General features: G+C 46.2%; 1 protein-coding gene across 1 annotated transcript; it reads left to right on the plus strand.

Moving 5' to 3' along the window:
* Positions 1–1,906: 1,906 nt before the first annotated feature.
* On the plus strand, positions 1,907–20,841 carry LOC118786180 (trafficking protein particle complex subunit 10-like). Its single transcript, XM_036541263.1, has 23 exons — positions 1,907–2,066; positions 5,113–5,194; positions 5,816–5,951; positions 7,650–7,846; positions 8,194–8,389; positions 8,971–9,082; positions 9,519–9,766; positions 9,890–10,036; positions 10,455–10,569; positions 10,885–10,961; positions 11,605–11,696; positions 12,315–12,455; positions 13,055–13,167; positions 13,469–14,010; positions 14,262–14,403; positions 14,535–14,693; positions 15,056–15,285; positions 16,416–16,516; positions 16,767–16,893; positions 17,361–17,525; positions 17,705–17,885; positions 18,110–18,304; positions 18,824–20,841. Exons 1-23 carry the CDS (start codon positions 2,006–2,008, stop codon positions 19,057–19,059), a joined length of 3,795 nt encoding a protein of 1,264 aa, XP_036397156.1. The 5' UTR covers positions 1,907–2,005; the 3' UTR covers positions 19,060–20,841.
* The last annotated feature ends 851 nt before the right edge of the window (positions 20,842–21,692 follow it).

Consider the following 21,692-nt stretch of genomic DNA (forward strand, 5'->3'; position numbering starts at 1 on the left):
ATTGCATGTCATTTTAGAAGCTATCATAACCTTTCATAAAGGACACACTTTTCCAGGATTGTGACTCAAGTGCAGTTGATCCTCTTCATTTTGTGCTACCACTTTTTGACTCCTCTTAGACCTTCCAATGGACTGCTTTTCTTTCTGTTAGCTTATATTGTGTAAATTAATGCAGCTCTATATTAAATGAATTAATTTAGGCAAAGCACTGTTCTGAGAGGACTTGAACTTGTCACTTTTTGCTCACAAGACTTGGTCACCAGCATCCACGACACATTGCTGCCAATTGTGAACACTAGCTAGTCCTGTTTATCTCTGCCATGGAAACCCATGAGACTGAAAGTAATGCAATGCTTACACCGATGGGTTTTTAATTTTTTTTTCTTTTCAGTGACTAGTGTTCATTCTCTTTCTACCAACAGAGGAAAAGTTCAGCAAATGTGAATTGTCGAAGGAGCCTTTTTGGAGTCAGGGAAAAAGCCACTGCTCTGAATGCCAGATTATTTTAATGTCTTTACTGGCTGTGATACTGAGATATCTTTCCTAGCTCTACCCTGACCTTGCCAAGCTGCCTCTCTCTAGGAGTAATCTAAGACTGAGAGGCCAGCATGACCAGCTATGATGCAGCGTCATAAAATATTAGTATTATTCTATTTATTTTATTAATCTTATTCTGTTCTTTCATGAAGTGCAGGACTTCTTCATGCACACTAAGAAAGTCAAGTTTGTTGTCTGGGGATTCATTTCTCAACCAATGCAAAACAAAATGTTCATTTCAGCTGTAGAAAACAGCCTGGATTGAGCCTGCATTTGGCTCACACTGATTAAAATGTGCATTTATGCATTGGTGCTTGTACTCATAGTTATTTCAACATCATTGAGTGATGATACATAATCTAATATGGTCAGTGACATCCTGTATGTACAGTCTTCAATGGCACTGTATTACATGCACTTTGTACTCACTCCAGGTAAATCATCTAGGTAAGAGTGCTAAGTAACATAAATGTAAATGTATTATTGCCATTATTTACATTGAAGATGACATATCATCTTCAACTAAATTAATATTCCCATTTTCAGAAATAGACATTCTGCTCAGTAGGTGTCCATGTATGTAGTTTTTTACTTGCCACAAAAATCATGGATTAATTTCAAAGTGGTGTTAAGTTAGCAACTTTAAAGGTCAGCCTCACTTTTTATGATGAAAAATTGCTATTAATTAAACTGGATCAAAGTATCAGAGTGTCCATAGATACCATAACATCATACTTTCACTGAGGCACAATGTTTAGCTTTAGAGATATTATTTATTATATGGCTATACATTTGGTTACTCATGGCACTTTCAAAGGCCATCCTCATATAGTGTCATGTGAACCAGGTGCTGTTTGGCCAGAATTACAGTTAAGATGACTACCTGTGGCAACTGCTAATACTTTAAAGACTTGTCTATATTAGCTGTAAAATAAATTTATAATAAAATCATTTTTGACACCAAAAATAATTTTGTAACATTACAAGTGTCCATGTGTAAACAATATGTCAATGCATTTGACAATAGATCCTATTTTTTCTTCAAAATATTTTTTATTAAGGCATATTAAGGCACTTAAAACATCTTTCGGTTTGTGATGTAAATTATTGCTTCTGCTCCATCAAAATTAAAGAAATAAATACATAAAGACAAGAGAACAAATGTCTAATCAAACTTTATCTGGTGCCCTCATTACAGTTGTTCCAAATCCCGGCTAGATAGGTGCTAAACGGAGTCATCAGAACCTCTCCCTTTTAGTGCTCCGATATCGGCCAAAATAAATGGCCGCCACGGCGTCTCCTTTAAGGGGCGATCAGTCTTACGGAAGTCGTAATCTCGTGAGGGACATACAGGAAGTGGAGAGGAAAGGGCCCTGGCAATACATTATTGAATACATTAGCGCTTACAAATAACAACAGTGATTTGGTTGACGTTTTCATGGAGGGGCACTGCTGACACTTGGAGTCCATGGAGTCCCAGGAGGAGAAGCCGATAATATACACAATGGAAAACAAACCGATTGTGACATGTGAGTTGTTTCGTTTTATGAATAATCTTGCAGTTGTTTGTAGCTAACTAGCCTGGTAGCTAGACCGACAGTGGGCTAGTGCAGTGGTTGTAGAGGACTGCCACTTAAGCAATACCTGACACCAAAGGAATGCGGTGGCTTGGGGGTTGAATGAGGAGACAGTGATATTACAGGAACAATCTCAACGATGAGGGGAATAAACGCATGTTGTGTTACACGTTAGCCCCAATAAGACCAGGGTCTGGACTTTTGCTGCTCTCACTCTGTGAGGGTTCTCTCTTATCGTATTCGGCAAGCTGCTGTCATGAAGGATATGTCAATCGCCCGGTATACACAGTTAACTTACAGCTAAAGGCCCCGAATAAGTGACACTTCAAAGGACTATCTGTAATTAAAACCATTGTATGAAAGCAAGAGGTAGCTAGTTAGTCTACCGATATGATCTCTCTAGCTACCTTGTTAGGTACGTGCTTGATTTTCAACGGGCTTTCGCCTCCTATGTGGCTCTCCTTTTTGGTCTGACCAGCCCTTTGCCGAGAAAGCAGGTTCAAACTATCCCAAGTGAAAATATAAATTAGTTTACTCACATCACGTGTTTGCACGTAATTGTGTTTTACTGCAATATTTACATGAATGTAAATATTGCAGCAATATTTACATGAATGATTGAATTTTGTCTTAACATAAGATCAGCAGGGTAACTAGCTACGTGACGTGTTCACTGTTTGCGCGGGTGCGACACAGGAGGCCTCCGGGTCGTTGTTTGATTTGACTGATCGTCACAGGTTATGAAAGTTGGGTAGCTGAATGATCAACGGACTGCCGGTCTTTCCAAGTCATTTCCCCATTTTTGGCTCACTACACTATTAGGGACTGGGTAGCTACAGCGTCAGTTTCGTTTTGTCGAATATTTGCGAGTATGCCACCTACCTACCGCTAGCTATGGTCTACCTGTCATCGGGAATATGGCTTTTTAGCCACACCATAAACTGATCATTTTGGTACAACAGTTACAGTTGCCTGTGAAATAACTTTCCGTTCTCACAGTTCTTTGCGCTATAATAAAGCAACAAATACCGGAATAACGTCAGCGTTACTCAAACAAGCTCAAATAGCTTGACAATGTCCATGCTATATTTACGTTTAAGCACCTTACTAAAGAGATGTCCAGTTGTGGCATTTCGTTTGGGAATTTAATCGGCAACCGCATGTTTACAAGCACAGTCAACGGCCAAATTGCTGACATGACTGTGATGGCAGCACATCACACCTCAGCGGGCAGTGAGTCTGTGAGTCAGTGAGTCCCCTCATCTGTGGGAAGTTTCCAGCCATTCCCTCAACCCTCCCTTCTAAGCATGTAGCTAGCAAAGCAGCCGACTTTAGCTAGCTGTATGGTAACTTCTGTGGTTAGCATGCAAACGTGATTTCAATTCATGTTTAACAAAAAGCCAGGCAGAAAGTGCTACACTGGTTGTCATGGCAATGCAAGCTCGCGTGGGCAGCGGTTCACCTGGGAGACAAAGTTCATTCGGATCAGAACGCGTGTTTGACAGGTAGACAGCCCGCTAATGTTAGCTAACATAATGCCCCTTTCCATAAAACAGCCTCTTCAGCCATATTTGGGTCAAACGCCGATAAGCGAAAAGCGAGCCTTCATCACCCGGTAGCTGTCAGGGTTCTGAAAAAAGGAAACAGCAACAAGAAAATACGAAAATACAACGTATCATGCATCAAATGTGGCTTTATTTATTTTGAGGGCGAGCGATCACCCATCTCTTGTGTGTGCATTGTGTCGAACCACTTGAACTAACGGTGGTATGCTTTGACGTTTCAACCAAACAACATTGAAGAGAAAATCGGTGGATAGAGAGCGAGCTAGCAATTTGCTGAAAAGGCACCCCAGTGTACCAGACAGTTGTCTGCGCAGCAATCACAAGGGGACGCACAGAGATTTCAGTGAATAATGTAATACAGTCGTTTCTCAGGAACTGTCATTACCAAGGAAATATAAGCTACTCCATACATGTGGTTTTGTTCACTATAATTGCATATATTTTAGCAGACTAGATACAATACCAGTTAAACGTATTTTTAAAATTAAAATATACTGTGAGAACATCGGGGCTTGGCCAGTGGGATTTGGGGTTCATTGATATTTCCTTTTATAGAGACTTGAACAGTTGGGAGTGTGAACAGTAGTGTACCTCTTGGAAGTGCATTTCTATTTGAAACACTTGGCCTGTTCTTTATTCTTTATTGCACTCTCCCAGTCTTACCCATGTTTGTCTATGTGCTGATCATGACAGCGACATGCAGCAAATCTGGAAAAGCAGTATAGATACCCTTCACACCCATCTTAGTTATTTTTCACTGTTCAAAACAAGAACTTAATCACTGGCCTGTGCTTGGTAAGATAGTTGCATTTTTGAAGCTATATTATGTGTTTCTGGCATGTCCTTACTGTTATTTTTAAGGACCTTTAGTGAGTGATTGACACACACTGGCACAGGGGGATGCTACCCACTGTGACAAAGAACATCTCAAATGGTGTCACTGCATGCAGACAACTTTAGACTGAAGCCCTGCAGCCCAACCCAAACCCAACATGAAGAAAGGTGTTGGGTTCAGAGTCAGACCAGTTCGGGCCTATAGTTTGCATTATTGCAGTTAGATTCAGGTCAGGTCAGGCTCAACAATCCTGGATGTCAGGGTTTGAATGCACTCCTGACTAAAATCTGGGCTAAAATTTCACGGTGAATGAATGACATGGAAGTGAATGTTTTTAACAGTACTAAACGTATCAGTCTTAAATGAAGGGTTAATTTGTTTACTTATTTAGACAGCAAGAACATATTTTATCCTACGTTCCCTCCATTTTCCAGAAAAGAACTTTGTTGTGCTGAACGTTTGAGCTGAATTTTCTCATTTTTATTTGTTTATCCATTTTATTTGTTGTCTTATTTGGCTCCATGGTCATATTTATTTTGTTGGGCTTGCATGGGGGTCAGAGAGCTGATGCCCTTCTCTGCCTGTGTTTCTGTCCCAGGTGCCGGAGATCAGATGCTTTTCACAGCCTTGTACAACTCACTGGCACAGCACCTGCCCAGAGAACCCATGGAGTGGAGAAGGTGAGTCCCCACACGGCATCCTGGGAAGTGATGTGAAAACACTGGAAAGAGTATATTCCAAACAGGAAGGTTGAATTACCAGATTCAGTCCAGAAAAGGTGATTTTTGTGTGCTTTGGTGAAAAATGATTGATTTGCAGAAATTGTGTTCTCTGCAAGCATGGTTTTATGTCAGTTCTTAAATTGTAAATTATTAACAATTTAGTTATTATCTGTTAAACATTAAATTATTCTGATCCCAAAACTCTTGCCTTTCATAGTAACTGGAATCACTCCATTCCAACCTGTCTTAGTTACCCCTGCATTATGTCTTATGTGAGCAAATAAGATCAGTACTACATTATGAGCAGTTTAATCAAATCAGACCATTCCCTCCTAAGTCCTTGCTTTGTGTTTATAAAATCAAACGGGTCCATTAAGCTGTATGTTTTTGTGAATCAGGTGGTCATACATGTATGACAGATGTATGTTACCATTATTCTGGGATATTGGGAAACATACATCACGTGATCCAGTCTAGACTGAATGGTGTGGCATGGATGTGTGTGTATGGATGTGTTTGGGTACAGTGCCAGATGCAGAGAAAATCATTCTGACTAGTGCTGCTACGTCTTCTTCACAGGTCGTATGGACGCGCACCAAAGATGATTCACCTAGAGGCCAACTTTGTCCAGTTCAAAGAGGAACTGCTTCCCAAAGAAGGAAACAAAGCCCTCCTCACATTCCCCTTTCTGCACATATACTGGACAGACTGCTGTGTGAGTACAGTATCACTCTCACGCTATCCCATTCCCGCTGTGTGAGTACAGTATCACTCTCACGCTATCCCCTTCCCGCTGTGTGAGTACAGTATCACTCTCACGCTATCCCCTTCCCGCTGTGTGAGTACAGTATCACTCTCACGCTATCCCCTTCCTGGTGTAGCAACACTGTAATTTTGTGTCACTTTACTGCACATAGAAAGACTGGAAAGACATGGGTACTACATATTTCTAAGGCTCTGAGACTAGGAAGTTCCCTATTTAAATATTTTGAGGAAATTGTTAGAATGGCGTAATGTCAAGGAAGTGGAGTCACTTACTTGTGACCAGTTTTGGATCGAAATTGCATAATGTATGAGCTTCAGGGGACTTGCATTTATTTTTACAACTTAGTGACTGAAAGCTCAGACTGAACCTAACATCTTTCTTCACTGGATTTGCTGTTTGTCTCTCACCATGTGAGAATGTGCTCCTTGCACACATGGTGCAGTGAAGCTACCAGAGGAACAAAGCAAACAAAATATACAACCAGAGAATATTCAGCTCAAAATTGCACGGTTGGGGTCTGTGTTGAATGTCATTATATTTTTTTCAGTTAATTCAGGTTTGTTTTGAAATAGAATTTCTTGTAGACTTGGGATTGAAATGTAGTAAGGATGTTGACATTTTCAGGAAGTGGAATTTCCCTGTTTCTTTTAATTCCATCCAGTTACACCTTTGTTTGTCTTTACAAATTTTACTGAACTGATTGGTGAACACAGTTCAGTTGTACCTGGTATGATAATGACATGGCATGGCATGTTCCTGTATAGTACTGCAAAATTATCACCAAATTAGAAAAGTGAATAAAAATAATTTTATACATTCATCCTGGTTTATGGTGATCGCTTGTGTTCAGTTGCTCTTGGTATTTTAGTCCTGCTTAAGGTTGTAAGAGTGACCTAGTAAGTACATTTTAATTATTTATGCCATCACTGCTTTCTATAGGAAAGTATCCTGGTTTTGTTATTATTTGTAAATATTTGTAGAACTGTTTCAAAAGCTGGAGCATTTCTGGTTATTACAAAAAAAAAATACAAAAGAATACTCCTTCCACATTTCATCAAGAGATTCTTGGAAAATGTTTTACCTTGACATTGAGTACAAAAGCCAATTACTAGGTCTGTTGAAGCAGCTCTAGAAAAGCAGCTCTTCTTTTATGTTTGATTGCAGTGCTGTAGATGCTTATAGAGGTTTATATTGTAAGAGTGCATCAGCATTGATTTAGTTCCATGGAGATGTTTGATGTCGCAGTAAATTGCATCTGCTTTTGAGGGTTCTAAGAGGGTTTGCCTTTTTGTCTTTGTTCTAAGGAGTTCAGTCCGTGTTACAGTGTTCTGAGAGACTCAATATTTATATTGTGTCAGTTCTAACAATGGTTGTAGGTATTCCTGCGTCAGGGTGGTGTTTTTACAAGACAGGTGTACAATGCCTTAATATAGGTGTTTTGTCCAGCTTACATGTAGGTAAACAAGGCTGCTTTGCCATTCAGACTTCAGTGTCTGTGTCAGGGCTGTTTCTGCTCGCAGGTCCCCCGGCATTAGAGGGAGAGAGTTTTGGGAGAGAGTGTCAGTTTTGTGCCCGTCCCCAGGTCAGTGGCGTAGACCCCAGCGTCAGTGTTAGAGAGTTGTGTGAGTTCGCCTCGTCTGTCCCCAGGACACAGAGGTGTACAAGGCCTCGGTGAAGGAGGACATCGTGCGCTGGCAGAGCCTGCTGCGGGTGCACGGCACGGTGGACTGGCTCATCGTGGTGGTGGAGAACGACGGGAAGAAGAAGAACAAGACCAACATCCTGCCCCGCACCTCCATCGTGGACAAGATTCGCAACGACTTCTGCAACAAGCAGAGCGACAGGTAGGCTCCCCCGTCTCTGTCTGGAGCTGGTGTGCTGCTGCTGCTGCTGCTGCTGCGTGTCTCTGGAGGAAAGCGCTGTCTTCATGACTTCCTGTCATAGCTCTCTTTTCCCTGCTTCTTGATTTTTTTTGTTGTCTCTGTTGTGTATTCAGTGTGTCTGTGAAACTTGTCAGATTCTCCTTCCAGTACACTGCATCCACTGCTATGCTTACCAGCCCTCTGACTCCCACCGGTGCATTTACAATACAGTACAATACAATACATTACATTACGTTACGTTCATTTAACATTTCAGTAAGTGTAGCAGAGGTCGTGACCCCTCCCCTCTGCGTCTCCTCGCTCCCCAGGTGTGTGGTTCTGTCGGACCCCCTGAAGGAGTCATCGCGGTCCCAGGAGTCGTGGAGCTCCTTCCTGACCAAGCTGCGCACCCTGCTGCTCATGTCCTTCACTAAGAACCTGGGCAAGTTCGAGGACGACATGCGCACGCTCCGGGAAAAACGCACCGAGCCCGGCTGGAGCTTCTGCGACTACTTCATGGTGCAGGTGTGAGCCGGCAGCAGGGCGTGTTAGCTGATCTCTGATGCTGTTTCTCTGTTACCTCTCAAGGACTGTCACATCTATTGTTCCTTCTGGCCACACCCCTCAATGGCTGTCAGTCATCTTCATTCTCTTTGTAACCACGCCCACTCCATGACTGTCAGTCAGCCTCATTCCCTTCCTGACCATGCCCATCACAACCTTTTTTGTGACTTATTCACTCTAAATAAATTGTGTCTTAATTACCCACTCTCTGACCAGACTGGCAACATTCTGTGCCCTCACTATCTGAGACCGCTGCCCACTGGAGCTCTGAGTTGCCAGTTTATCATTACCTCATGTTCTATAGAGTGTTATTCAATACCCCATCATTCTCTCACTGTAAGTGCTGGAGGCATGGTACATTCTGTGCAGCATGTGTTGGTGTATGCTGTCTGTCTGGGTCTGCGTGTGTGTGTCCGTGTGTGTGCGTGTGTGTGTGTGTGTGTGTGTGTGTGTGTGTGTGTGTGTGTGTGTGTGTGTGTGTGTGGCTGTTTGTGTAAAGAGACACACTGTCTCATGTCTCTTGGTCCCTGTGCTGTGTTCAGGAGGAGCTGGCCTTTGTGTTCGAGATGCTGCAGCAGTTCGAAGACGCTTTGGTTCAGTATGATGAGCTGGATGCCCTCTTCACTCAGTATGTGCTCAACTTTGGAGCTGGAGGTAACGCACTCTCTCTCACTACTCTGTAGTGTTGGCCTGGAAGTAGTGCACTTAGTCCCTTCTGTATACGTACCATATTTATATTGAGGCCAGTGAACTGACCCAAGATGTATTGTGAAAGTCATTCAAACACTCCCACTAAGCACAGACGGTTTGACCAATATCACTCTGCCTGCAGACAGTTTTTATCATTCAAATCTTGTTTGACGACATTTTGCCTTTCTTTGGCCAGCACTCTTATATCACTGTAATGTAGTGTGTTTCTATGACATTTGTATGACATGTATTGCAGCAGGCATAGAGAGTGGCAAGAAACCACTTTGTTAATCACAAATAGCATATGTCACATAGAAGTAGTGTGCAGTGCCCTGGATTTCAGCGTTGACTACGTAAATGAAAAGTGTATTTCATGTCCTGTTGCGTCGTCTCCACGCAGACGGCGCCAACTGGCTGGGCTCGTTCTGCCAGCCGGTGCGCAGCTGGAACGGGCTGGTCCTGCGCAGGCCTATCGACATGGAGAAGCGGGACCTGATCCAGTGCGGGCAGGCCAGCCTGCTGGACCTGCGCAGCTACCTGTTCTCCCGCCAGTGCACCCTGCTGCTCTTCCTGCAGCGTCCCTGGGAGGTCACGCAGCGCGCCCTGGAGCTGCTGCACAACTGCGTCCAAGAGCTGCGGCTGCTGGAGGTACGGGCCTCTCCCTTTACGGGCCCCTCCATATTGTCCTCTCCTCCCTGCCCCCTCACTGCCCCCTCCCTCTCCCCCCTCTCCCCTGCCTCACCGCTGTCTGAATCTCCCTCTCTTTCCCAGGTGTCTGTGCTGCAGGGGGCACTGGACTGCTGGGTGTTCCTCAGCTGCCTGGAGGTGCTGCAGAGAATCGAGGGCTGCTGTGATCGGGCCCAGCTGGAGGCTAACTGCTCCCACACTGTGGGGCTGTGGACCTACGCCACCGAGAAGGTTCAGTACAACGTCCCACATCCTCCTTCTTTCTACTGTAACTCCCTGTCATTCACTGTTGCAGTGGACCACCATGAGGAGAGAGTACACCATCAAATCCCATATTACTACTACATGACCACTCTTGCTATTACCTGTCACTCTCACACCTGTCAACAGAGAATGGACAGTCTTATCCTCTGTCCCTGTCTTCTTTCTCTCCCTATAATCTGTCCTTATCCCACTTCCCACTGTCACAGTTTTCTTGTAGGCTTGGAATCTGTGCCATAAAGGAGGGTGCAAAGCCACTCCCTCTGTTTCTGCTTCCTCATTGGGGGAGCAGGACCCCCCTCCCCATCACAGAGCCTAGCGCTCGTATTGGTTTGTGTTTCTGTGTTTGCCTTATACTCACCTCTCTCTGTTCTGGTCTCCCTCACAGCTAAAGTCTTTGGGCTACTTGTGTGGCCTGGTGTCAAAGAACGGGCCAGACTCTGAGGACCTGAACAGAACTGTGGACCTACTTGCTGGCCTGGGGGCGGAAAGACCCGAAACAGGTAGAGGAACCGAGAGAGAGAGGGAAGGAAGGGAGGAAATAATCATTAATTGATCACTAGTAAAACCAGTGTGCGCATGTGTGGGGCTGGGCTTTGGACAGTTCAACTCAAAAAAACATCAGCTCTGATTTTGCTTCAGGGTTTCTATGGTCCTATAAAGGCCTTGTAGTAAAGATATACTTTTATAAATAAATGTAGAAATAATAACAATTCTTAAATAAGTGCATAAATAATAACAGCTCTTAAAAATCTTATATTTATCTTTCAAACATGTAAAAATTCATAAAATAAAAATCTGATTTATTTGTTTTGCAGCCAGCAGCCTGCAGAGCCCATACAAAAAACTCAAAGAAGCCTTATCTTCTGTGGAAGCGTTTGAAAAACACTATCTGGTAAGTGCTGAACCACACTTAGCTTCCATCACAGCTTGCAGTAAAACAGTATGCAGTATTAATCTGATCAGCTAAAGAGCCTTCACTTGTTTCTTTATATTCCCTGTTAGCCGCATCGCCTTTGATCCGGTACTTCTAGCGCATTGTGCAGGCCAGCCTCTTCAGAGCTAGGAGCTTTCATGGTGACAGAGCAATCACTGCTGTTGGTATTCAGCCAAAAAAAATGTGCTTAGATCTGCATGGCTGAAGAGCTTGCAGGGGCCTGCACTTTTATGGGGAACTCTCTACCATATGCAGTAATCCACAGAATAGGAAGCTCTGTACTTATTTGTGCGGTTGTGCTAGAATATTATTAGCGGGGTTATTGAAGTCACTTCTCACTAATGGACGCGAGGCTGTATAACCAGGAGACAGTCCATCTGTTCCTCAGCACCATTTTCAGCTTGCAGCCCTCAGGCACCCTGTCTGTTGTGAAGTCACAAGTGGAGAGAGCTCAGATATGGCCTCTAGTCAATAATAAAAGCCTGCCGTTGTTTGTGTCTTGTGTCTTGTGTTCTCTCTCATGCCCTTTCTCTTTCGTTCTTATTCACACATTGATTCCTCCCCTCCTTCCTCTGTCGATCTCGCTTCCTCCGTCCACCAGGAGCTCTCGCACGCCGCCATGGGGATGTACAAAACCATCGGCAGGACGCGATCAGCCCGGCTGGTGGGGAAGGGTCTGGCCGAGTTCTACATGTAAGAGAACCCGCCCTCCCTTCAGTCTTCTCCCAGAGATGAGCGTGCACATGCACGCGCACGCCTGCATTCATGTACGCGCGTGTGTGCATGTCTGCACGCATCCACATGTGTGTTTACACGTGTTTGCCTGTATGCGCGTGTGTCAAAACAGAGCGGACCATTTGTCTGAATTACATCAGGGGATGTAGTGGGGCTCTGAGGCTCCACGGGACTGTTCCATAGGTGATGCTCTTCCTAAGAAAGGTGCACTCAGGCAGTTTGCACAGACTCCTGGCAGTCTGCACCACCAGACAGTCACATCTCTAAAAGTGACCATTTAAAGCAGATTAGCTTATTTTTCTCAGTTTCTATAGAAGTGCCACCGGGTAGTGTTGCTGATGAAAAAGTGTGTTAAATTTTGTTTTTATTTAGTCAATTCCAGAAGTCGCTGAGGTTCTCTGGGTTATACTGTGTCACAGCTGTTCTGCTGCTGTACATACAGTGTGCTTGCATTTGCTGCAATCGCATTTGTTGTGATTGCATTCCTTTAGTTGCTGTCTTTGCAGTTGCGCTTGTTGATTATGTTGTAACTGAGTACTGAGCAGCTGCACTCTATGTCTGTGTGTCTGTGTGTAGGAGAAAAGGGGACCCCCAAAGTGCAGAAGGTTTCCTTCAGGACTCTCTGAAGAGCTACATGTCTGAGGGGTGGAGTCTGCCTATCACCCACACCAGGAAGCAGATTGCAGAGTGTCAGAATCAGCTGAACCAGACAGAGGAGTATCCTTATCTGCTTTTAACACTTTCCTCATCTTCCCTCCCACGGTTTGAACACCTTAGGTACCTGGGTTATCACAATACCAGAATTGCACACTATGACTATACCAGGTTAGCATCTCGGTGCTCAAAATCTCCATAATACCGCACCAAAAATATAAGTTTTCTGGGCAGAAGTAACAGAAAGATTTCCCTGCAAGCTCTGCAATTGTTTTCTAATTTCTGTGTGAAGATTGTAGGTTTCGTCATATATGAAATAAGTTGCTGTTGCTCCTTGTTTCCTATGGATTACTCCAAAAGTTACCTGAATCCAAATTTTTCAGAAGTACTGTATATTCAGGCACCCGATTAACACAGATAAACTCAGCTAGTGCTGTTTGTCTTGACCTCTTTTTAGGTGTTCTAAGCTAGTAAAGTAGCCGAAAGGCCAGGCTTTTTTATGAATGTTGTACATGTACTCTCACCTGATGGCTTCTGTTGTGAAGGAGCAATCCTGCCCTTTCATCCTTTTGGTATGGTGACTGGATTGTTGTATTGGTACCACCCTGAAACTTTGCCAGGGCACACTCTGCTGTGTCTGTTTCCTTGACCGTCAGTGCTAGCTATCTCCAGACAAGTGCCCTGCTGGCCAGCGACGCTAACCTGACCGACGAGGAGCGGAAGCACTTCTGTCAGGAGATCCTGACCTTCGCCAGCCAGATGCGGGACAACCAGGGTGAGGCAGCGCTCTGTGTCTGCTGCTGGGGCTTTATGGCTCGGGGGAAGAGGCTCTTTCCCTTCATACTGGATGCATTCCCAGAGCTGCGCTCTGACTCTGTTACATTACTTTTACATTTACATTTATTCATTTGGCAAACGCTTTTATCCAAAGTGACTTACAAGTGAGGCAACATAACCGAAAGCCATAAACACAATATTAGAAGTGCTGCGTGACCAAGTTTTCAGTAGCTGGCCAGACAAGGTACAAGGTGCAAGCTTATGTTTGTGTCCTGCCTGTCTCTCTCCCCCCCCCGCAGTCCCGAAGGTGGTGCTGGGCATGAGCGCGTTCGCGCAGCTGCGGCAGATGCAGTTCCGGCCGGCGGCCGCGGTGGTGCACGTGGGCGCCGCCCTGCAGCTGGAGCTGCGCCTGCGCAGCCTGATGCCCGTGCCCGTGCGGCTGGAGCAGCTGGCCGCCAGCGTGCACTTCAGCCTGGAGAAGGGCGGGGCCCGGGGCAGGGCGGCGGGGGCGGGAGCCCCGCGGCGGGCGGGGCAGGGGCAGGACGGCTCTGCCGGAGCGGTGCAGTTTGCCAGGGAGAGCTCGTCTGGAGTGCCCCCTCGCCCCGCGCCCCCTGCGCTGGAGCTGTACGAAATACAGGACCGCAGCCCCTCGGACAACGTGCTCAACTCCACGGGCGTGGTCTGCAAGAACGTGCACCTGGTGCTGCGCAGGCAGGACAGCTCCGCCTCCCTGGACACGCCCAGCTCCACCGCCGTTGCCGTGGAAGAGGGGGCTCAGCTGCTGAAGACCCACGATGTGACGCTGGTGCCCGGCAACAACAGCATCCTCTTCACGGCTCCCGTAAGGCCTTTCCCTTCTTCTTCCTTCTTCTGATTGTTATTACCACAAAGATCATTGTTTGATGATCTGAAGATACCCTTCTCTAAGGAAACTTACAGTCATTATTGTGTGCAGTACCGGTGATATATGGCCTTGCTCAAGGCCACAGAAGCAGTTTTATCGCATGTACTGAACCCACAGCCCTGAAGTCCAGTGCTGAAACCTGTTAGGAGACTGTTTTATGAATGCCTCTCTGTCTTCTTCTGGCCCAGAGTCGAGAGCCAGGCACCTACACGCTACGGCAGCTGTGTGCGACAGTCGGCCACGTGCAGTTTGTCCTGCCACATATCTACCCCATCGTTCATTACGAGGTGTACTCCCAGGAGCCCCAGCTCACCGTCGAGCCCCTCGCAGGTCTGTCTGTCTGTCTGTCGAGAATGCTAACAGTATTATAGCATGACAGCAGCGCGTTGACCCTGGGAGACTAAATCACCCATGTGACCCTCTCCCTTGTGTAACCTCCTACACCCCTGTTTCTTTCGCAGACAACCTGCTGGCAGGTCTCCCCCAGAGGGTGAAGTTCACCATCGTCACAGGGCACTACAGCATCAAGAAGGGAGACGCCCTGCAGCTGAGCAACACAGACGCCATGCCCGTCCTCCACTCCTCCACCTGCTCCGCCTCCATCCTGTCCAGCAGCGGAGGTCAGTGCCTGGGTCTCCCTCCCGGGCCGAGGGGCAGCCTAGCTGTGGAACCCACTTCAGGTCCTACTCAGGGGGTCAGCGCTGCACAGGGGGTCAGAATACAGTAGTAGCCCCTTGAATTGCTCAGTCTAGCAACAGTGATTGCTGTTTAACATCCAGGGAAGCGGTCCATATCATGGTGTCACCCTAGATCCAGCATCATTCTAGTTCTAGATCTTGTTCTGGAGTATCATCCTCTCTAGAATGAGCGTTTCCACAGTGGGATCTGCAGCATTTAAATGTGCGCTTGACGGTAGCTTTGACTGCAGAGCCATCACTCAGTACCTAAGCCTCTGCCTCCCCTCCACCTGTCTCTGCTGCAGAGCCTGTGAGTGAGAGCGTTCTCTCCATCCAGTCCTCTGAGAAGGTGACCAGCATCTGCCTGCCCCTCGCCCCTCCCTACCACACCATTGAGTTCCAGCTGGAGGTGATGTGCCACATCCCAGCGGCCCCGCCCCGTCCCGAAACGGAAAGGCTCACCAACGGGGAGATCTGCCACCGCAACAAGAGCAGAAACAGGACCAACAGTGGCGCGTCCACCATCGACCAGAAGGTCCGCTCGCAGAGAAGTCTCTGTTACCTGTCACATACATCTCGATGTTGCATATACGCGCACACACACACACACACACACTACCTTAACATCTTCAATGACATCCCATATTAGGATCTTAAGTCCCAGTCAGTGACCGTTTTAATTCAGCTGGCATTAGTAAACACTGACACCTGCTGCTACATCCTTTTGGTCTAAGTGCATTTACACAGCCTAAGTCTTTTTAAAAACTAAAAACTTAGATTCTTTGACAGTCTGACAAAATAGTATGAATTCTAATTATTATCTATAAGATACTCACAGTTAAACAAAGACCATCCATTTGTTTGCACACAGCGATCTTACTACTCGCAAAAAGGAAAGTCTTTCCTTTTGTCAGAGGTTTTGGCAGTGTCTGCAGGAACTTATCCAATACCAGACTAGATTTGCATTTCAAGTAAATGTCAGGAATATCTCCTCTTCCCGCCAGTCCCACAAGAGCAGGAGATGGCCCTGACACACTGTTTAAGGTGTTCACATAATCACTGATCCTCAACACCAAATGCTCCTGGTTGGGGACCATTTTTACCTAGTTTGATGAAATGTTACACAGATTTCTGTGAATCTATTCCAAAATGTTTTCAGTTAGTGGTATTTTAATGATTCATTGCTATGAAATGAGTCATTAAAATGACACCAGTTTCTCTTTTTTAGAAACTGGTCTACACTGAAAATAGGAGTTCAGTGAAAGAATGTATACCTCCTTTTCCTGCCTGATGTGTAGATTCATTGTAATTATTTTTCCACAGTCCCACAAGTGTGTTCTTGTATTTGATGGCAAAATTACCCATGGGCACATTATTGGTTTTGAAGTCATAAGCTGCTAAATCAGTGAAAATAGTGGAATGTGCTGGAGATGGAGGAGAGGAGAGGAGATGTGCTGCCAGATGCTCTGACACTAGATGTGTTGTGATGAAGTTGATATTGGGCTTGTGTTGATTGATGGGGGTGAAAGCGTGAGTAAAACTGTCCACTCTGTTCTCTTATATCTACCTCTAAAAACATTGTTTATGCTTGAAGATCGAATCCGCAGATGGGTGGTATGGTGTGGTATATGGAGCTGAGCGTTGGTCTTATTTGTCTGCCCACAGATCTCCATCGATTGTCCCTGGTCAATTTACTCTACGCTTGTAGCACTGACATTCTGCATCCCCTTTAAAGCCAAGCACTCACTGCTGTCTGCTGGGAAAAGGTAACTTCTGAGCCCTTCTAACAATATAGGACGTACAAGTACAGGTAGCTGTTTAACCTGCCCATTTGATGGGAGCACAAGTCAGTGTATACCACAGAAACAATGTATTAATTACTCTCCTCCATTTAGTGGCTATAGAAAATTGTTATTAATCTGATGCTATTGTACTGCAATAGTATTAGCACTTACTGGACTTCACAGCACTGTCAGCTTCCCTCTGATTCCTCTTCTGCCTTCACCTGGGCCACAGGAAATACATTCAGGTGTGTATACAGAACGTTTCGGAGAAGAACTTCTACCTGGTGGACCAGAGCCTGACGGAGCGGCAACAGGTGTCTTCGCTGGAGCTACAGTGCCTTAATGGCAAGGCAAAGAGGGTAAACACCTGCTCACCTGTACGCTTTAAAACAGTGTTAACATCACTGCTTACTGCTCATATAACAAATATCAAAACATCGAGGCCATGTGTACATGTTCCCCCTTGATTGTGTGTATGTGGCTGTGTTAGGGGCAGTAGTTTAACATAGTGGTTCGATTACCTGCTGAGGCGTTGCTGCTGTACCCTTGGGCTAGGTACTTAACCCACAGTTGCCTCAGTAAATATCCAGCTGTATAAATGTCAGCCATTTAAAAATTGTAATCTATGTAAGTCACTCTGGGTAAGAATGTCTGCTAAATGACAATTTAATGTGTTAACTTCAGGGCTTCATATCTCCGCTGATTGCTAGTCTGGCGATGAACTCAGCTATAGATTACTCCAAATGTAGACAGCCTCACCAGGTGTCTGTCAGTGTGAAGGTTAGATGTGTAGGAGATGTGTAAGATGTGTGTTGTCCCTATGCAGCTCTTGTACAGTAAGCAATCACTCTTCTGCCTGTGGGAGATGAAGTGGACCAAAGAGCCGCCGCCCTGTCTGCAGTGCCTGTTCTCCATAAGCTTCTCACCAGCTGACGTAGAGGATTCTGCCTACAAGACGTTCTGCTCTGAGTTCCAGCTGGAGAATGTGTCTGTGAGTACCGGCCCTCTATGCCCCTATCCCTCTCTCTGTGCTAATATGAAGGCTTCTCTAACCACTACCCCACACCACCACACACACTCCTCTAACCTCTACTCCACTCCAATACACAGTAAGGTGTATATGTGCATGCAGCTTCATGGCGGTACTCATCGATTCTCTCTCACATATAGACGCTGTACAGTCTGAGAGCAGATATCAGGCCGGCAGCTGGCACAGAGCACTGCCACACTGGCTCCCTCTGTGGGCTGGAGGTGTCCATCACACGCCTGGCGGAGCTGTGCGAGGCCGAGCGGGAGGACATGGCGCTGACAGAGACGGACGGGCAGTGTACCACCAAGCTCATGTACGAAGGTGAGAATCAGTGGTGCATTGGTTTGTAGTCGGTAGCAGCAATTGGTCTGTGTGCGCGCGTGTGTGTGTACGTGTATGTGTGTTCGTGTGCGTGCACATGCATGTGTGTGCCCGCATTTGTGCACCCATGCATGTGCCTGCACACTTTCTCTGTGCAGTAGTGCAGCACAGCAGTGGGTTACCCGTCTGAGTTAGTATGTTAAACATACACGTGTTCCCTGCAGTGGTGGATAACAGCAGTAACTGGGCGGTGTGCGGGAAGAGCTCTGGCCTCGTCTCCATGCCCGTGACAGCCAGCGCCACGCAGAAGGTGCAGATGGAGGTGATGCCCCTGTTTGCCGGGAACCTGCCTTTCCCCAAAATCAGGCTGTTCAAGTACCTGCCCCACTATGCCACACCCGCCATCCAGCTAGACACAGGTGAGACCCAGAGCCTCAGCACACCACACACACCTCCCAATACCCTCCCCTTTCTCCACTTATTTTTACTTGCATTTCTCTGTGCTGATGTTCCTCTGTTAAAATACCTGTTTTTTGGGACACAAAGCTGTAATTGCTGATATTATTCTACACTGCAGATTATTCTTTATGCTACTCAGAGATTAATAAAATCACAAGGACAGTTGTAAGTGCACTCTATTCTATTAGCTTTCTGTTTTGGTATGCCCGCTTTCACCAGTACAAATACCTTTGTCCCTGTTTTATGTGTCACTGGATACTTACTGTTTCTGTTCATCTGTTACTTTTCCACAGGAGCAGTTTATGTATATATTGCTTAAGTGATGTTTGGGCTTAGATTCAAACCTGCAATTTTCTGATTACTAGTGCTGTGCATTAACTCAACCGCTACATCTTTATTACTGCCTGTAATCACTGCCCGTTGATGTTGGATGCGTCGTTGCCGCACACCCTCTTACATGTTCGTCCTCTGGCCCACAGACAGCTGCATTGAGAATGATAACATCTCGCTGCTGGACGAGCAGGCGGCGGACAGCAGCAGCATCCGCAGCCGCGGCAGCGTGCACTCGCTGGGCGGGGCCGAGCAGCAGCGTGGCCTGCCCATGCCCCGCCTGGAGCCCTTCGGCTCGGGGCAGGTCTTCAACAGCAGCCGGGGCCGGCAGGTGCTGGTGCTGCCCAGCAAGGACGATCACGTGCTGGAGGTCAACGTCACGTGACGGCCGCCTGGCCCGACCGCCTGGCCCGCCTCACCCCGGGCCCGCCTCACCCTGGGCCCTGGTGCGGTCGCGCCCCCGGGACCAGGCAGGCGGATCTCCGCTCCGGACTCGCGGGTCGGGCTCCGGGCGCTCGGGTGAACCCTGCCGTAACTGCGGACATCACTGGATCCAGAGACGCCCGTCCTCTGTTTCTCCATTTCATTCGGTGCGCTTCATTTTCCTCTCCTTCTCATTGGGACCTTAAAACTGTGCTGCTCACTGGCTCCCTCTCCCTGTCGAGGAGGGAAGTGTCTTTCTGACTGTAGCTTTTCCAATTGGCTCCCTCCTCCTGGACCCTGAGAGACGGTCAGAGCTATCCCAGGGTGCATTGCTTCCGCACAGCCGCCTGTGCTTCGCCTCTTTCTGCTTTCCCTGCAGTTCATGCTGAAGCCCTTCTGAGATAAGAGGCCTTACCCAGACCTCCCTTTCTACCACTAATATGTGGTACACACAAGCACCAGCCCTCTTGTAGAGGTGTGTGTGTGTGCGTGCGCACGTCTGTGTGTATATGTGTACATGTGTGTTTTTGATTGAGAGGAGAGGGGAGAAGAGTCTCCTGGAAGCAGGAGGACTGCACGGTGACGTGGCCGTGCGGGTTGGGGTCGGGGGGAGTGCTTTAGTCCTGCTGTAATGCCGCTGTATGTCTGAAAAAAGAGATGAGCTGCTGCCTCTACACCCCCACAGGCCCCAATGCTGAGCCCTGCTGTGCTCCCTCTGCCTACTGTACATACTGTTATATACATAGATATTATTTCAAGAGTTAAAACAATCACTGTACTGTCTGTATGGATTTCACCAAAAGAGGACAGTTTGACCTGGGTATAAATGAGTTTATGAGAATACGGTTCTCTGCTCTGCTTTAGTCTGAGAGTCACTGTGGAAGTGCTTCATGAAAACTCTTTTCCAGCCTACCAGATTTTTTTTCCTGTATTTGTTTCTATATTATTTATGTTTGAGTGTTTTCAAAGCTTTTGTTCCTCTGCAAAGCCCTGAGGAGTTTTTCCCCACACTGCCAGTGTTGTGATCACAGTAGAGCCGTCCCACTGTCGGCTCACGAGGTGAATGAAAGTGTGCTGTGATGACGGAGTGTGTGTAGTGTAGTGCAGTGATGTGGCGGTATGTTGTGTAATGTGGTGATGTGAGGGAGTGTGTGGTGTGACATAATGCTGAGGGAGTGCGTGGTGTAACGTAGTCATTAGGGAGTGTGTTACGGGGATGTGAGCGTGTGTTACGGTTATGTGGGAGTGTGTGGTGTAGAACAGTAAAGATGTGGCGTGGTGCCGTTTCATGGGGAGGGACAGTGTGGCGAAAGGCTGCAGGGCCGAGGCTGGTCAGTGAAACAGTGAGAGTGTGCAGTGTTGTGCAGTGAAGCTGTGAGACCCGGCCACGTCTGTGACGATGTACAGGAGCCTGTGAGGGTCTCGGAACCTGAGGCCGTGTGTACGTGTTTCCCTCAATCGTGTCAATGTCGCTGTGTTAACTTCAGGGTTTAAGAGTCGTTTAAGTCCGAGACGACTCCCGCTACCGTCTTTGGAGTGGCCCCATGCTCATGTTCTGTATACACTTGGTGGAGATAAAGGGTAGCCTGACCCTTAAATCACACTACAGTTAATCACAGTCCTTCAGCAGAGGTTTTTCCTGATTGTTTTTTTTTTTTCCCTCATGAAAAGGTATAATGCTATGCTGTCCTTTTGTCCAGTACACAGGGCTTCAGTCCTTTTGTACTTCATATTTTCATAGGTTTTGACACTGTTCATGTAAACCAGTCTGAAAATGGATTCTTTAAAAAGGGGAAATATGAAGACTTTCTTTCAGAACTGGAACTCATGTAGTGTGTAATTTTTTGTGTCCTTGTTTGTGAAAGTTTTTTTTTTTAATTAATAAATATTCAATTCAGTGACCTGGAGGCTGGGAAAGATAGGAGCCTTTGTGACTTTTAAGCTAAAACAATGACTTCAATGGGGGAAAACAAACCAGATTTCCACATAGTTTTTAAATTATTCCAGTAGATTACAGCACTTCAGATTGTGTTCAAATTGTGTAATTATTTAAACTGAAAGGATATGTACGCATTATACAGTTGAAAATATACCTATGTTTTAAAAAATTACTTGTATGTGTGAATTATTCTTGCGTTTTAAAGAATGTTGCATGTACACCAGCAAACGCAGCATTTTGTGGATAAAAATGACAGATGCAAGTATAATATCAGGATTTGTTACCCAAAACCTGGGCAAACACTGGAAATTGTGTACTCTGGGATTCCCAATGTATTCTGGAAATCAAAGGCAGGCAGCACAGATTGAATACTGATTCACAGCTGAATACAATATTCAGAGCTGAATTCTGTCTGCTGTTACATAGCCTTCCAGAAGGACAGTATTCTGGACTGTACTGGTGTTGATGGCCCTGTTGAATTGGGCCTTGCTTATTTGTCCAAATTTCAAGAGCACCATCCTTTTTTGGTATTACAGAACTCAAAATGGCCTCCATTTGTATCTCTGGTCAAAACATTTAGTCTTGACAAGCATTGTGACAAAGAGGTGGAGCAGTACTGATAGGAGCAACCCTATCACCCCTGCTCAACAAGTGTT

This window comes from Megalops cyprinoides, chromosome 11 (assembly GCF_013368585.1).
Source record: "Megalops cyprinoides isolate fMegCyp1 chromosome 11, fMegCyp1.pri, whole genome shotgun sequence".
Classification (NCBI taxonomy): Eukaryota; Metazoa; Chordata; class Actinopteri; order Elopiformes; family Megalopidae; genus Megalops; species Megalops cyprinoides.